The sequence below is a fragment of the Idiotropiscis lumnitzeri genome, chromosome 10 (genome assembly GCF_059441095.1).
Source record: "Idiotropiscis lumnitzeri isolate Australia: NSW breed Sydney's pygmy pipehorse chromosome 10, RoL_Ilum_1.0, whole genome shotgun sequence".
Taxonomy (NCBI): Eukaryota; Metazoa; Chordata; class Actinopteri; order Syngnathiformes; family Syngnathidae; genus Idiotropiscis; species Idiotropiscis lumnitzeri.
In genome coordinates, this window is record NC_142400.1 from 10001896 (window position 1) to 10018196 (window position 16301).

A 16301-nucleotide genomic window follows, 5' to 3' on the forward strand; every position below is an offset into this window, starting at 1 on the left:
TGTGGCGTTGGTTCATACGTATCTCAACTTGTACTTTGACCATGACTCATTTCTTATCACAATTGGTACACACTTCTACTGACAAGTGAGATACAAAAACATTGCATCACACAGCCTTTATTTGTGCTTAAACTCATTAAAATGCATTAATTTACAACTCTTAGAATAATGAGCACTTAGGGCATAGGTGGGCAAAGATCGCTCAGTTCTTTGATCTGATCTAACAAGCGTTAACAGTATAGTACAATCACCAAATTAAACTCAAACTTTACTCCATTTAAAACTTAAATACAATTGAATATATGAGCGAGGGTCTTATCTATGCTTATTGCACACATTTCTTTTTTTACAGGTTTACATTTCAAGTACAGTACATTTTTAAATTACTGTTCAGTCGTATGTACCTTTTAGGTAGAGTACAATAAATTTGTGTTTATTCTTTTGCACCTGTTTTCAAACTAATATTTAGGTACAATTTCTATTCGTCTTATGTGTGGAGTACATTTTAATTGAGTGCTAATTATCAAACTAATGTCACAGTGGCTTACAGTAAAAATTACAAGTAGAATTCATTACTCATTTTTTGATGAACAGTACTATGTTACTACTGTATATTTTAATGTTGGTCATTACTTGGAGACAGTACTATTTTTTGTGGTGGTACTGTTTGGTGTAAAAGGTTTGAGGAACAGTCAAGTCATTGTATTCATATTTTCAAAATAACTCAATTTATCTTGTGAAATAAATGAATTGATTTCTTGTAAATGATAAAATAAAATTATATATGCATTTAACATTTAATAATGACTTAATCGTTTCGTTAATTCTAATGAAATGAAAGCGCTTGAGCTTTCACATTGTGGGACTAACAAATGTTATCTAATCAAGCCTAAGGTGTATTTTGTCTTATGAAGAAACTTAAATGAAGAAATGGGAACTTAGTTGTGAGCTTTTGCATTGCTCAAGTGTCTACTGTGCTTGGGTGAGGTAATTTCGTTACTTGGCTGCAGGTGAGGTCACGTGACGCGGGGTGAAGCACCAGTGTGACGTCATAACGGCTCGGCTCACTCGGTCCATAATGAGGGACTGAGAACATGGTAAGTCAAGTGTTCCTCAGATCTGGACCACTTCATTAATTTGGTCATTCCTTTTTTTTTTTTTTTTTTTTTAAACGTGGAGTTTATTATTGGATACGCGACTACCTGACTTGAACAATTACGCCAAGATGTAGCGTACAGTTTTCCAATTGTGTGATGTGGAGACGGTCCGCCCCATGTTCCCTGCCACAAGGTAGGAATGTCTTGAGTTAGCCGTCTGAGGCTAGCCTACGCCGACTTGGCATTACTTTGCACATCGCAGACGTGCGTTGACAATACTGCGGGATGTGTCGGGAAGGTTGAACACACGGTCGCGCACCGGCGACGTTTAACTATCGTTTAATTGTGTTTAAAACATTGTTAGCTTAGCATACCTCAACAGGAGCGGTGATTTAAGTCCACACCTGTAGAAGGAAGAAATGGTCAGTCGGAAGCGCAACGAGCAAGTTTGAGTCGTCAGTCATCAAGCAGCATGTAATGCAGCAATACAACTCATAAGAAAGCAAAAATGATGAATGAATCCAAGTTTGAACTGATGACCGTAAATATGCAACTTCCTGGTTGTTTGAATGTTCCGCCCTGCATTCAGCTGACTTGTTTAAAAAGGCTGTTGACTGTAAAAGTAAAACGTTATCGTTTCCTGGCATGCTTTTTTTTGTGACGCACGTTACAGTATGCTTAAAATGAAACTATAACGGCAGTAGATGCATATTTTTTGATCAAGCATGGTTGGGAGTGGTATGTCCTTTGTGTTTTTGTGTTCTTACCATCTGCTTGTTTGGGTTTCTCCTGCATTCCAAAATACATACTAAAATAACATCGAATGAATCAATGATCAGATTTTGAAGAAATATATATTTTAATTTAAACAAAACAGGTGGATTATAGACTCATTAATAGCATATTTTCCTCTTTGCTCCCTGAAAGTCATCATGTCACTAGAGTGTTTATCTAAAAGGCCAGTGAACCGCCACAGTGACAGTTGATGTACAGGCCATCGTTTGTCTTTTAAAACGAGATTAAATTGTAATGCAATGTCATAACGTGTGTCTTATTTCTCTTTTCTTTATTGTCCAGTGGAGAAAAACAAAATGAGGCGACACCTGATTTTGTTCCGCTGGGGTTTTTAAAAGCCAAGGGTCCTGCGGTATGGCCCTGCAGACGTCCCCGTTCCCCAACCGGTGTGCTGCAGTCACCCATGCAGCCGGATGGGTGTTGATTCTGCCATGTTTCTGGTTTCTCGACCGCCTCATTGCCGTGTGCAAGTCGACCACCCTCGAGCGGAGACAAAAGGCCTCATGCTACCTTTACCCCCTCAAGGTCTTCTTCGGCTCCATCGCCTTCTTTGTTCTTTTTGTGGTGACCGCGCCCGTAGCCTTGCTGGGCTTCCTGCTATGGGCCCCGCTCCAGGCGTGCCGCAGACCCTTCTGCTACCACCGAGAGTCGGCGTCACTCCAGAGTGAGACGCACAGGGGCTTGGAGATGGAGGGAAAGGCATCGTTCGTCTTCGCCTCGGCCAACTTGTGTCTTTTGCCCGACGGTCTGGCTCGCTTTAACAACCTGGGACACACCCAGCAAAGGGCTGCTGCTATTGGCGAATGTATCGCTCAGGGTGTGGGCCGACCCAATATCCGGATCTTTATCGACTCTCCCAGCAGCTGCGGTACGCTCAGCCCCTCCAACAGTATCCTCCCCGCATCGAACACCTTTACATACGGTGCTACAAACCAGCAGGCTTCGATTCCAAACTCCAACTGCGACATGGTTTATATACCCGAGGATACAAAAGAGCCCTCTGCTTCCATCCAGCACAACTCAAACCAGAACGCCAACCATCAGGGGCGAACGGGCCAGCGCAGCGCCCCCCGCGCTTTGCTCTCTCAGGGACTCGGCCAGCCAGACGACGTGCCATGGGAAGTGTCCACCATGTTCCCCGCCCATGTCGACATTCTCTGTTTAGAGGAGGTGTTTGATAAGAGGGCTGCACAGAAACTCATCCATGCGCTAAGCCCTTTGTTTGCACATATACTGTACGACATTGGAGGGTACGCCTGCCAACCCCCCTGCAGCTGTTCCTCTTTTAAGTTCTTCAACAGCGGCCTCTTCCTGGCCAGCCGATTCCCCATCATGGAAGCTGAGTACCACTGCTTTCCTAACAGCAGAGGTGAAGACGCGCTCGCTGCCAAGGGTCTTCTTTCCGCTAAGGTACTTGTTTTCTGTTGTTTGTTAGATTGGCTCTGAAAGAAAATAGTCAATGCCTCACATAACCGTTAGACCTGGCGGCCGAATAGCTTGGCAGTGGCCGGCTTCATTTTTGGATTTGCTCATTGATTCAATTCCTATTTAGTTTTTCTTTTCCAGGGCATTTATTAATTATCCAATCCAACAGCCTCCATCATAAAACCTTTTATACTGTGTTGGCAATAATTTAAGTAACATGAAGACGGTTCTGCTAGTGTATAAAAGAAATTGTTCAAGTAAAATGTGGGGGGAAAAAATCAAAACAATGTACTGTACAGGATATCCATAAATTCACATCTAATTGCAATTCAACTAGCCATCAGTGGGGGGCGCTATCAGTCGTTGCTAGCAGCTTTATATTCCCAATTGATTGTTTCAGTTCAAGACACAAAATACGTAATACGTATGTAACGTGCTTTGTGAAATAGATACGCTTTTTGAGGAAGCATACTATTCACTGACTTTTGCTAATGATGATCTCATGCATGATGGAAGTTGTAGAGGCGTATTTTTACAAAACATGTACTTGAATTCCACAATGGTGACTTAATGGGCATCAGTTTTCTCTGTGCTACGAGTATGTAAACCCACTTGTTCTATTCACAGGTGTTGATCGGGAAAAATACGAAGCAGAGAAAACTAGTTGGTTATTTCAACTGTATCCACCTTCATGCACCAGAAGGTAAGAGACATTTTCAGACCAAGCTTGACAACATACAAAAGCAACCTCGAACGTTATGTCCCCTTTTGAACCAGGTGAAGGAGCGATCCGCTGTGAGCAGCTGAACATGGTCACCAATTGGATTGGCCATTTCCAAACAGCTAACAGGCGGCCTGATGAGGAAGTGGTTTTTGATGTGCTCTGTGGAGATTTTAACTTTGACAACTGCTCACCGGGTGTGTTTTTCTCGCCTGCAATTTCCATTTACCCCCAATTCATCCACTTTAATATCAACCTGTTCTCCTGTCTGTCTAGATGACACCTTGGAGCAGAATCACGGTCTCTTTGAGGAATATAAAGACCCTTGCAGAGCAGGGCCAGGGAAAGAGAAGCCTTGGGTCATTGGTGCGTACGTGCTTCGCGTAGACAAAACACAATGTCCCACTTGAATGTAGAATGATTTAAATCGTCATTACAGGAACTCTGCTAGAGCAGCCAACGTTGTATGACGATGCTGTAAACACTCCAGAAAACCTACAAAGGTAACGTTCACATGCTCTGAATTACCAATGTAATTAAAATGATGCAAAGAAAACAATTTTTTTGTGTATCTGTGCAGAACGTTGGAAAATGACATGCTGAGAAAGTGGTACATCAGCCCGCCGGTACCTGCCGCAGGCTCGCCTTTGGTTTACCCCGAAACTGACCAGCCATGGATCGGACGAAGGATTGATTATATCTTATTCCGAGAAAAGTCCATTTCCAAGCACTGCCAAACCGTACGTGGCTGCTCTTAACATTTCTCATTCTGCGCTTCTGTTTGTTAAACCAATTCCACCAATCTGTGCAAGTGACAAAATACTTTATAAACGCTATTAATGAGTCATTTGTATCACGTGTTGACACGGGTCACACTTTTCCGTTGTTTCTTTGTAAAATGACAACTAAACGTTTTCTTCTTCTTTTAGGAAGTGGAAGAGGTCTCATTTATAACTCAGCTGGCGGGCCTGACGGATCATATTCCTGTGGGCTTGAGACTGAACGTCAGAATGGACTCTTGACTTTGTTATTAATAAGTCAGAACTTAGAACAAATATAAACAATTATATTTTCAGAGAAAGGGAACAAAATGTACTGAAAGTACATTGCTGGATAGCCATAATAGTCTTATGTTTACATATTTTGTATTTTGATTTGGCAATGTAATGCTGATGCACTAGAAATATCTGTAAAAAAAAAAAAAATCTCAGGTGGTGATATGGGTTTCTCTGGATACTTAAGTTATTCAATGTTGTACATTTAGGCTTCTGGATTTTTGTATACTTATTTCATTCCAATAATTATCTACAAAAATAAACAGTGATTATTGTTCAGCAATTCCTATTTTGCTATTTCACTATTGACACTCTGAGACGCTTCTTGCTCATATATAATTTAAAGACGTTACATTCTGTCATGGCCCAATGAGCTGGCATGACCAGAAAATCTGGTTTCTACTTGTTAACTTTCAACCTCACCACATGTTGAGACTTCATTCAAAAGTCAAAGCAAAACAGATTGGCTAAATTGCAGTGGTCATGAAGAATTTGTGATATTCAGCTTCCGCATGATATTTCAGGATAAAACTAAAACTGTATAGCATTTACAGGTGAACTTAATTGACCCTCAACTTGACTGGAACATTCTGAACTGGACTTGGTTCTGTACTTTTATGACATATTATTTGCTATCCAGGAGCGCGTTAGCAAAATTCTGATCATGTCTGATCATGAATGGACCAATGCATTTTTTGATTCAATTCGAATTAGTGTGGCTTCAAATAGGATTTTCTCAAGAAGGATATGGCCACTGAGCTCAGAGTGTCACCATCTAATAACATCTGGCAAAGGGACTAATAATGAAAACTGACTCTTAGCCGAGTGCATTTACTTTTCGGAAGAAATGTTGATTAATGTACTTTGTCCCTTTTTAAAAATAAAGGAACTAAATTGAATTGAGAAAAAAGCATCACGAGGCAGGTTGCCATTGAGACTCTGTAAGTGTCACAGAAAGACTAAAGTGAGCGTTCTTGGAAAACACCCATTTGAATGTGTTGAATGAATTACGTAATTATGCAAAATATACAAGCACGCTGAAAATTTTAAGAGGTCTATTTAAGTAGCCTGTTATGTTGGCAACGCGATTTTTGGTTCATGCCGGAAATTCCCACAAAAGTTTAATACCCCTATATTATTAAATAAATATCCCTATTTTTTAAGACATACCTTGAGTTATGATTTTTTTGATTTGTTGTATGCCTTTGTTTTACAGATAGTGAATTGTATATAAAACAATACCTGCCGCTCCATTCAGTTGTAATCGATAGGGGGCGACAAGCGTCTGCCTGTGTATCGCAGCAAACGAAGAACAATTGCGAACCAATCAAAATCCAAGCACGTATTTTACTTCCGTGTTTATCTGGTACACAGTAAAAGGTTATCGGTGGCCCACTGCACTAATTTCTAAGAATGAATATTTTTAAGTGTATTAACCCACTAGTATGTACAAGTAGAGTATTAGTAGAACAGAGTCGTGTCTCCACAAGGCTGTGCTTGGTCGCTAAAGTTCCTTGTCATAGACGTTTCATTCGTCGACATTTCACCACACATTTAACCCCATGCTGGCAAATGCACCGTGACTCGACTTGTCACTTTTACACAAAAAGATGCTTTTCAGAAATGGACACCGGCCGCAGTCACTTAGTGACGAGGACTGACGTTATTCGGGATGAATCACACGAGATGGATGGCGACTCTAATGACGAGCGTCATTCAAGACAAAGTGAGTTAAAATTTCATCATATCCACCGAGGGGTGTAATTTGATGCTGTTGGGCGTTTTAAAAGATGTTAATTTCCTTCATTGCAAAGATTGGTGGAATTGGAGTAGCGGTGAAAAAGTAATTACAGTATTCACATTAAAGTGTCTGCCGATTGGATGGTGTCATTTTCCTCATTTCTCCTGTTCTCATAAATCGCATATTTAGAGGAACGGGAATAAGTAGGTCTGCTTTTATAATTTTGTGGTAAAGTATCTCTTTATTTCAGCTCAGAACCGCGTTTTGAAATGCCATTGATACATTGGAACTGAAAAAGGTCGCTAAAAACTTATTGGATTCATTGAATTGAAGTATTTAAAAATGCACTATTTATAAAATGTCTAAGTAAATAAGGTGCCAAATTGTATTTTATAATAACGTATGATTTGTTTGTTAATGTCGTGCAAGATTGATAAGATCAGTATTTCTCCACAAGATGGCAGAGCAACGCTCATACTTTAAGAATGTAGTACCTTAAGTATGCGTTCAATCACTTGTGCACCATGTCCAGCAAGTGTTCGGTGAGATACACGGTGGTGGTTTCTGAGCATATCGTTGCAGCTCCCATAGCAAGTGAAAAGGTATTTTTTCCGGTTAAAAGCTGTTTTCATGGCTGTTTTAATCTACAGGGTCTGCTGAGGCGTTCAACCTGGATGTACTTGTGGCGCTCCTGCGTCAAGAAAATGCCGCAGACATCTGTGTGATTAAAGTACCTGAGCACATCAAATACACAGAGTACTTCATCATTGTCAGCGGCGTATCACCGAGACACCTGCGCGCAATGGCACTTTATGCCGTTAAAGTAGTAAGTGGCCTGCAATTTTGCAATTTAATTCTGACACCTCCAAGAAAGCGTCTTTTTTTTTTTTTTCTTCTAAACAATCACTATCACATCGTTTAGCACAAATTCATGAAGAAAGCTCACGATGCTCATGTTAAGATTGAAGGAAAGACTGCAGACGACTGGATGTGTATTGACTTTGGTATGTATAACATTCTTTTTTATTTTTTGACACAAAGTCCATTATTTTCAGGGTTGCACTTGCAGGTGTAAATTTTCCCTGCCTTTTGTGTCCCGCAGGCAATTTAGTTGTTCACTTCATGCTTCCAGAGGTGAGAGAGGTATACGAATTGGATAAACTGTGGACTCTGCGCTCTTATGACGAGCAGCTAAGCAGAATCCCTGATGAGAAGCTGCCAGAAGATTTCATATATGACCTAGAAGACACCAAATGATAAAACTAATTTTCAAATTGATGTTTTTTTTATGTTCAGGACTGCTCATGCAAACGTCTCGATGACTCACGCATTATATTATGTCGTCGTATAATATGTCATTTGCAAATTGCAAGCATGCATTTGCTTTTTTTGAAAAATTGCTTGTCAAATTGTGTTGACGTATTAAAATAAATTCATATTTTTCTAAATCCGTCTTAGGTTATGTTGATACACAGTAATGACTCTTTAGCACCTTATGAACAATATGGTGATGGATAACATTAACAAATGCTCCTTAACAATATGTATACTGTACTGCTTTATTTTAAGTCCGTGGAAAGAGAAATCATAGATTTGTTTCTAAATACAGTATACATATTTGAGGATAACTGAAAATGATGTATAAGTTGAAAAATTATGTAGTACTGAATTGTGGTGAGATAGCGTTAAACTGTTTTTCATTACTTCTCTTTCCCTAATTTTTTGGGGGACAGGGGAGTGTGGCCAAAGTGGCACCCAGTGGCACGACTGGCATGATTTGCCTCTCCCCTAACTATAAGCATTTTATTTTTATTTGTATCAATTTTTTCATAGTGTGTGTGTGTACACCAGATATACTGCAACTCACAGTGCAGCCTGAGTGCGCCCTACCCAATTTTTTCCCCTTATATGCCCCTACACCAAACCATGAGTAGGCAGGTCTAATCATTTTTTGCAGATTTCGAATGAGGGCAGGTTAAACAGAACTTCAATAATATAAACATCTTGCCTGAGTTGATTTTTGTAAAGAAAAAAAGGCACAAAATGAGTTATTTCACTAAATGTGAGTTTGTTGTTCAGCAGTTTTGTGCCAACCCTGAATGGTAATTTTTATGCGAGAGCCCTTTGCACTGGGAAAAAAAAATCCCACTTGTCTGGGTAGTTTTTTTGCATCAAACCCTTTGCTTAATAGTAAATCTTGCTAGCATATAGCAATTTATGAAAAAGGAATTATATTAAGAGCACATATTTTATTGATGGGTAATTTTTTTTTGATTGACAGTTGAGTGGTTTCACTGCAAACCACAGCGTATGAGGGTGAAGATCAGTCGTTCTCAAACCTTTTCCACCAAGTACCACCTATAATGGCCAATATCAAAAGACAAATAACCATATTCATGCGTAAGGAAAAGTTATGTAGCAATAAAATGTATTTATGTTTTAGTATAATTAATGCATTTGGTAAGATTTCACTTCCCAAAAATATATTTATATAAGTAATACTTCATTTTTATCATTAAGAATCGAGAACCTAAACGATCCAGGGCCTAGCAAGTGACCGTTCTGTTTCATTGACCTGCTGTGAGTCACACTGGATCAGAACATTAGCAAAATGTCCAAATAATGAATTTAGTGATTAGGACCCCACTTTGCGCCTTCTCTTCTTCGGTCTTTATTCATATAGGATGATGTGAAGATGAATGACGTACACCAACGCTCAGCATTGACCGAAGATGTGGAAAAAGAATGGACTGATAAGGTAAAACATTCCTCACCCGAATGTTGGTTGAACATCTGTGCTACTGTGTTGTCATTAGCTGCAGTCATTCGAGCAACTCTCGTCATCCCCATTAATGGCCAAGTGTTTACGTACGTGCTGTGAAAGAAAAATGAGGCTTCTTCACTTATGACACCACAGCTCATTACTTTTCTAAAGACAGCCGCATGATTTTAAAGCAGAAATGTTGGCCAAACTTTTTGCTCACACTGTTTCTATTAGTGAGTCACGAATGAGTCGTAGTGCACTTGCCTGACTTTGGGTCAGGCGGCATGTGTTCAGGTCTCACTTAGTGACTTGCGAATGTGAGTGCGAATAATCGTTTGTGTTTCTACTTTATATTTCCTGTGATAGACTCGCAACCAGAACAGGATCTAATTTGACTTCTATATCCAAAGTCAGCTGAGCGGGGCAAAAGCTCCCCGTGACCTTGAATAGGACAAGCATGACAGAAATGTGTGTATTTTACGAACTATGCATCTTTAATTATACTGGCCACAAAATTAGGTGCAATCAAATGAGGTCCGATACAAGCTGCAGCAAAAATCTATATTAGCAATTTATAATTATGATAATAATAATAATTTTCACGCTGACATTGTCGCCGTTTGATAATCTAGTTTTGTAGTTGGTCTCATGTAAAATTGCCAAGTATAATATGTTGCTTAGCTTATTTAAAGTTTATATAAAATGAAAATAAATGTTTTGTAAATTATACTCGTCACGAAGAATGATATTAAAAAAGCCAGCCAAATATTAAAAAAAAAAAAAAAATCAAGTATATAAAATGAGGGTTCAAAATTGTGAAAAATCATATAATTACCTCCGCTCTCAAAAGCTGCGGGTGTCCCGGCTGAATGGACTTAAACCAGATCCCGCGCAACTGTCAACTGTCAATCAAATGCTGCTTTTATGACCTGGAAAGACGAATGCGGCTTAGCCAAGGAGAAGCATCATTAGCTCTCCAACTGCTAACTGCACTCGCGTTCTTCTATAGTACGCGATACACACTTTAGAAGGCAACCAGTTCAGTTTTCAGAGTCCAACCCCAAAATTTTCTTTACAAGAATATGTTCTATGCAGGCCCACTCGTCAAAAGGGGTAGCAGAATTGTTTTAATCTTACAATGTATTTCAATTTTATTATTCTAATAGCGCACAAGAATGCAAACATGTAATTGTATTGTGCTTGTTTTATTGTTAAATACCAAAATAGGTTAAAGGTTCTTTTTTGCCACATTTGCTGCAAAGTCTTTGTTCCGCCAATCCACCGTAATGCTCTTCCCATTCTCACAAAGTAGTTGTGTTAAAGTGGCCAGAAAGCTTTTGAGACCTCCATTACCTACACCTCAAACATTTGAGTACTGACCATTTTTATATGATTTCGGCGTAATGTGCACTCTTTTTGCGTTATTGTTTTCAATTGTTGTGTGTCTGGATGGCCGTGCAAACATTCAAATCTGCACTGACGTGTTGGCCAAGTCTGTTTACACGCATGGTTTTGTCTAATTTATGTAACTTTATTGTTGTTGAGCGATTACCTCAGATTAATCGTCTTCACACAGGCTCAGCGCTTTCGTCACTAGAGCAGAAAGTGATCACTTTTCTACTTAATGTGACTACATATCATCATCAGCCATTTTTATAAGCTCGTCATTCTTATGGTTGGAAAAAAAAAAAAACCCTCCTCTTTCCACTTTCTGCCAACATTACACGTAATGATTGAGTCAACCCATTCATTTTCTTATTTAATATTTAAAAGCTGCAAATTGAAATCAATTGTACGCCAGCCGGTGAGTGTTTGTGCAATTCATTTAAGTTTAATGTCTTAATGGGCGCTGGCTGCTTAGGAGCTGATCATGTTGTAAAACACAACATTTGCTGGGCTGCAATTCAGAAGGTATTGATCCTCTGGTGCACATGTGGATTCCCTGCACTCTAATGCACTTACCCGGCCGCAATTTTGTAGTGTATGGTGGATTCAGTGAGGTGCAAAAGTATTTGGACAAAGATAGTAGTGACTATAAAGTGCCTCTGTTGTCAATCATAAAAATGTAGCAGAATCGTGAAACTCTTTGGTCTTATTTGCACACAAACCAATACGATAATAATGCTCTTAAAACGCGTTTGCCTCATTTTCTTGGCATTTGTTTAACGGTACATGATCATCTTGCTGACTGAATAATTTTGCTTAATCAAGGTCCACTTTTTTGGTTTATTAAATGCTAACATTAGCCAAAAATGTCCGTGCTGTCAGCAAGCTCGCATGTAGTATTTCATCTGCGCAGTGAATATAATATGGAAAATATAATTTTCTGGAAAATGGTGAATTCTCAAATGAATGAAATGGAAAAATAACATGAGATTGAAATTTCAGCTTTAATCGATGGGCTTTCACTGATATATGACTTTTAGGAATTTGATTGAATTTAGGCCTCCAGACACAATACCATTAGACAAAATTTTTACCCCTTTGTCATCAATGAAGGTCGAGAATCAATGGAAATCACCAACTTGTCGCCAGGAGACTCTTTTTCAAGCCTTCATTGAAGCAGCCTTCACTTGGTGCTTGTTTATGACTCTTGCAAACCTCTCTTTTGTTTTTCGTATATAATAAGCATGGTCCATTTGGCTTGAGATCAAGAATGTTCTTAACATTTAGAAAAAAGTCTGGGCTTGTGTTATATTTGCAACTGTCGCTTTGTCCTAATACTGTTGCGTCCTGAAAATTGAGCTTAATTCTGCACAAAATGCGCACATTCTTAAATGGTAAATGCCATTAAAGCTAAATGTTTATATATATAAATGTATATATATATATATATATATATATGTATATATATATATATATATATATATACAAACAAATCATGAAAACGGTGCAATATATTCAAAAGGCTTGATTCCATATGGCAAATAAATCGCCATGTGTGACTTGTGCTCATAACAGTGATTCACGTGAAATGATGCGCAACATGTGAGAACGTGGGAAAGGTTATCTTATTTGGTGTCTGACGCATTTATTCAGTCATAAAGTCTCAAAATACTGACATTTGTGTCATTAGCAGAGATTACTAATTGAATGAGGCGTTGGATTTTCCTCAGGAGGGTTGTTAAACGGAGTGAAATTTGCCACCTCCCCCATCTGACACACCCTTTATAAAAGGCTTCAAGCACTGGGAGGCTGATAGAAGAGCTTGGAAAACATTGGAAGTCATCCGACAGCACAATCTTCATCCTCTGACAACGTATGTCCTTTAGGAGGATCACTTATTTGCTTTTTGTTTTTTTAAATATCTGCATACTGGATGATTACTGCATGTTATCATTGTAAAGTTTTTGTGTCTTTGATGTGATCCAGGATTCACCGCTGGAATGTCGCTGGTTGTTGTTCTCTGCTTGCTGGCTTGTGTTCACTCAGGCATTGATGCGTATCCACGCAAGCCTGTCACCCCCAAAGAAGGAGCACCCCCTGAGGAGATGGCCAAATACTACTCTGCACTCAGACACTACATCAACCTCATTACAAGGCAGAGGTGAGTGACACGGAGACTGTGTTGTTGTTGTTCTTATTGGCAGTGCACGATTGACAGAATGCCTGGCTCTTATCCTTGAACAGGTATGGAAAACGAGACGTTCCAGACACAATGTTTTCTGATGTGTTTGTCAAGGAGAACACAGAGACTATTCCTGGCTCCAGTTATGGCAGGTATGGTCTGCAACAACATTCAATACAATACAACTTGATTTCTATGGCGCATTTCACAACAAAGCACTTTCCATGTAACATAAATTAGCGAGAAATTAAAACACAAATTACAACACATAAAAAATATAAATGTACGTTTTTTTCATGTGTTGTTTTTGTTTTTTGTTTTTTTTTAAATAGTTTTATGGTATCACATTTTTGGCGCGGGACGTTCCTGTGTGGACTTTGCATGTTCTCCCCGTACCTGCGTAGGTTTCCTCTGGTTACTCCAGTTTCCTCCCACATTTCAAAAACATGCATGGCAGGTTGATTGGACACTCTGAATTTCCCCGAGGTGTGAGTGTGAGCGCAAATGGTTGTTCGTCTTTGTGCGCCCTGCGATTGGCTGGCAACCAGTTGAAGGTGTACCCTGCCTAGTGCCCTTAAAACAGCTGGGATAGGCTCCAGCACGCCCGCGACCCTCATGAGGAGAAGCGGTTCAGATAATGGATGGATGGACGGATTACATTTTTGCCACTTTTTTAGACGTCATTTGATCAATATTTTGTAACTTTTTGGCAATTCTCATCAAAGGATGGGCAGATATTCTGTTGCTGTTTCTTAATTACAAAATGTAACTCATTCTCGGCCAGATCTTTGACCCCTTACACATGAATTTGAACAGAAGAATTGAAAAAAAAAATACACCACGACCATCAATGCTTTCATGGACCATATATGGGTTATACGTTATTCAAAACCACACTTTTTATTGGTGAAGTGTGAGTACTGCAGTGGAAATAAATACAGTGCTCCTAAATTTAATATAAGAAATGCACTGATACTTGCAAACTAATACTAAGAATAGGGTGCTAACCGGCATTTCATTTTTTCTATTGTTTTTACAATAATTGGTTCTAGTCTATTCTACTCTTATGATTTGTGTCTTTGTTGTGTTGTAGGTATGATGAGCTGCCCATGTGGTGATGATTCGGGAGTTGCTTAAAACTTTTCATTTAGGGTTGACTGTCAATCGTGTCGCATGAAATATTGTGTTTATTTAAGTACATGTATATTGTAAATAATGTTTATCCACATCTTCTGGTGGCCCAATATGCAGAGTCCCTTACTAGGCAATGCCCTCTAGTGGTAAATTGCGGTACTGTGATATTTTGGTTCTGCAGCACACCATTGGATTGTGTTTTGTGTTTGGGACAGGAATAAAATACAAAAATGAGAAACTGTTGTGAATAATAATATGTGCATTCGTTTTGTATTTCCATTCATCATTGTTGTCGTATTCTTGTTAGTATCACCCATACATTTCGTTTTGTAATTCATATTTCTCATGATGAAAATGTCTTCATTCACAGTAGGTGGTAGTTTTTCCTGATATATTGTCGTTAATATACATGAGGCTGTGGCTAAGTTAACAATGATGTAAATTTGATTTTGAATTTTGTAACATTTCACAATATCCAAGCGTGTGTTGATTTTTTTTTTATATCAGTGATTCTCAAAGTGTAAAAGTTTACATAGTAGACAAAACAAACCCCTACCAATGTACAAATCAGTTGTACTGACATTTTTAGTGCAATACATTTGTATTTCATATTTATGAGGTGTTTGTAAGTTAATGTTTATTTTGGTAATTTTAATTTAACTTGTCTGGGTAATTAATCGAATCGTTATTGAAGTACAGATTATTTTTATTTTCATAAATGCATGGGTTATGTTCTCCATAATGTTAGGGTGGACTACTATCATGTTAAATTATCCTTTTCTTTTTGTTTTTTAATGAAACGTCTCATTTTTATGAACACTTGGACCTGCTACTCTACAGTATTTTATTGTTGATCACTATGGTGGTACTCTGTGGAAAAAAGTTTGAGAAATACTGTTCTATGTCTACTATGTATTTTCTTTAAATAAATATGAAAATAGACAACGTGGTACCCATCTTGTTTGTGTAAATGAACAATTCGACAATAAATGTAAATTGTCAAATGTGACATTGCAATGCTTGTTACAATATGCAAGAGGAATAAAATAAAATAAAATGTACTTTATTTAACCTTTATTTTACCAGGAAGCATCCCATTGAGATTAAAATCTATTTTTCAAGGGAGACCTGGCCAAGAGGCAGCAACAGTTATAAATAAAAAATGCTATGGTGACACAATTAATAAAGAATTTTACAAAAATCTGATCCACATACGTGGAATTTGCCTCAAAATCTCTCTGTTTGAAATTAAAGGTAAAATTAAAGAAATTAAAACCGTTACCTTCCATCCTTTTTTGTAGCATAGCACTAAAAGCTCTTTTGCCCTATTCTATATGAGCATGGGGAACAAAAACAACAAATAATCTTATAACTAAAGACAATATAGGATTCAATATTTTTCAGAGTAATTACAACAAATATAAGGTGAGTACTCCATATGGATCACCTCTATGTTATTGCGCTCGAGAGTGGACACTGGTAATCGTTTGACGCCACTTTTTCCAGTTAGAAAAGAACATGATTTGTTTGATCAGCAGTGACAACAAGTTTCAAGTGAACAACAGTGTCGCCAGCATAAAAATTACAATTTTTAGACTTAAGTCAATTGTATAAATGTCAAATAGGAGGGTGCCCAATACAGAACCCTGCAGCACCCCCTTATGGACAGAAACACATCCAGACTAGACGCAATCATATTAATGTACTTGGACTGATTGCTGAGTTAATCAGAAAACCAGACAACTGTGTGCTTTGAAAATTCCATGTGACACAATCTAATTTTTTTAAATATTATGGTCAACATACATGTTAAACACTTTTGACTTATTAATAACAAGGGATGCACAGTGTTGAAATTGCAAAATTAATAATGGGAAAATGAAAGCCAATTCCCATAGAGACAGTATGTCATTTTTTGGTATTGAGATTAAAAATTATTTTAAGAAGCTCTGCCACAATATACACTGCGCAATTTTAAACAAGTATGGCTCTATCAAATTG

General features: G+C 38.4%; 3 protein-coding genes across 5 annotated transcripts; all 3 read left to right on the forward strand.

The window, feature by feature from the left end:
• The first annotated feature begins 956 nt into the window (after positions 1-956).
• Positions 957-5376, forward strand: smpd5 (sphingomyelin phosphodiesterase 5). Of its 2 annotated transcripts, none has more exons than XM_088306895.1 (8): positions 957-1097; positions 2175-3302; positions 3945-4020; positions 4095-4235; positions 4315-4404; positions 4478-4541; positions 4619-4778; positions 4968-5376. In XM_088306895.1, the coding sequence occupies exons 2-8, from the start codon at positions 2247-2249 to the stop codon at positions 5058-5060; spliced, it is 1680 nt and encodes a 559-aa protein (XP_088163021.1). In that variant the 5' UTR covers positions 957-1097; positions 2175-2246; the 3' UTR covers positions 5061-5376. The 2 variants fall into 2 exon arrangements, with proteins under 2 accessions (XP_088163021.1, XP_088163020.1); XM_088306894.1 differs by having other exon boundaries at positions 1065-1290.
• Positions 5377-6443: 1067 nt separating this feature from the next.
• On the forward strand, positions 6444-8400 carry malsu1 (mitochondrial assembly of ribosomal large subunit 1). The gene is made up of 4 exons (XM_088307183.1): positions 6444-6819; positions 7485-7660; positions 7757-7838; positions 7937-8400. The coding sequence occupies exons 1-4, from the start codon at positions 6507-6509 to the stop codon at positions 8089-8091; spliced, it is 726 nt and encodes a 241-aa protein (XP_088163309.1). The 5' UTR covers positions 6444-6506; the 3' UTR covers positions 8092-8400.
• A 1122-nt stretch (positions 8401-9522) lies between these two features.
• LOC148329090 (peptide YY-like) lies at positions 9523-15118 on the forward strand. Of its 2 annotated transcripts, XM_088306586.1 has the most exons (5): positions 9523-9592; positions 12715-12857; positions 12971-13145; positions 13229-13318; positions 14260-15118. In XM_088306586.1, exons 3-5 carry the CDS (start codon positions 12985-12987, stop codon positions 14282-14284), a joined length of 276 nt encoding a protein of 91 aa, XP_088162712.1. In that variant the 5' UTR covers positions 9523-9592; positions 12715-12857; positions 12971-12984; the 3' UTR covers positions 14285-15118. The 2 variants fall into 2 exon arrangements, with proteins under 2 accessions (XP_088162712.1, XP_088162713.1); XM_088306587.1 differs by lacking the exon at positions 9523-9592 and having other exon boundaries at positions 12559-12857.
• The last annotated feature ends 1183 nt before the right edge of the window (positions 15119-16301 follow it).

What these genes read in the sequence shown, in the direction of transcription:
- smpd5 (XM_088306895.1), top strand. Translation starts at nt 2,247, where the DNA reads ATGGCCCTGCAGACGTCCCCGTTCCCCAACCGGTGTGCTGCAGTCACC. An exon ending in ACTCCAGAAAACCTACAAAG is followed by an intron (nt 4,542 to 4,618) that starts GTAACGTTCACA and finishes GTATCTGTGCAG; the next exon opens with AACGTTGGAAAATGACATGC. An exon ending in TTTCCAAGCACTGCCAAACC is followed by an intron (nt 4,779 to 4,967) that starts GTACGTGGCTGC and finishes TTCTTCTTTTAG; the next exon opens with GAAGTGGAAGAGGTCTCATT.
- malsu1 (XM_088307183.1), top strand. Translation starts at nt 6,507, where the DNA reads ATGAATATTTTTAAGTGTATTAACCCACTAGTATGTACAAGTAGAGTA. An exon ending in CGAGCGTCATTCAAGACAAA is followed by an intron (nt 6,820 to 7,484) that starts GTGAGTTAAAAT and finishes TTTAATCTACAG; the next exon opens with GGTCTGCTGAGGCGTTCAAC. An exon ending in CTGGATGTGTATTGACTTTG is followed by an intron (nt 7,839 to 7,936) that starts GTATGTATAACA and finishes TGTGTCCCGCAG; the next exon opens with GCAATTTAGTTGTTCACTTC.
- LOC148329090 (XM_088306586.1), top strand. Translation starts at nt 12,985, where the DNA reads ATGTCGCTGGTTGTTGTTCTCTGCTTGCTGGCTTGTGTTCACTCAGGC. An exon ending in AACCTCATTACAAGGCAGAG is followed by an intron (nt 13,146 to 13,228) that starts GTGAGTGACACG and finishes ATCCTTGAACAG; the next exon opens with GTATGGAAAACGAGACGTTC. An exon ending in CCTGGCTCCAGTTATGGCAG is followed by an intron (nt 13,319 to 14,259) that starts GTATGGTCTGCA and finishes GTTGTGTTGTAG; the next exon opens with GTATGATGAGCTGCCCATGT.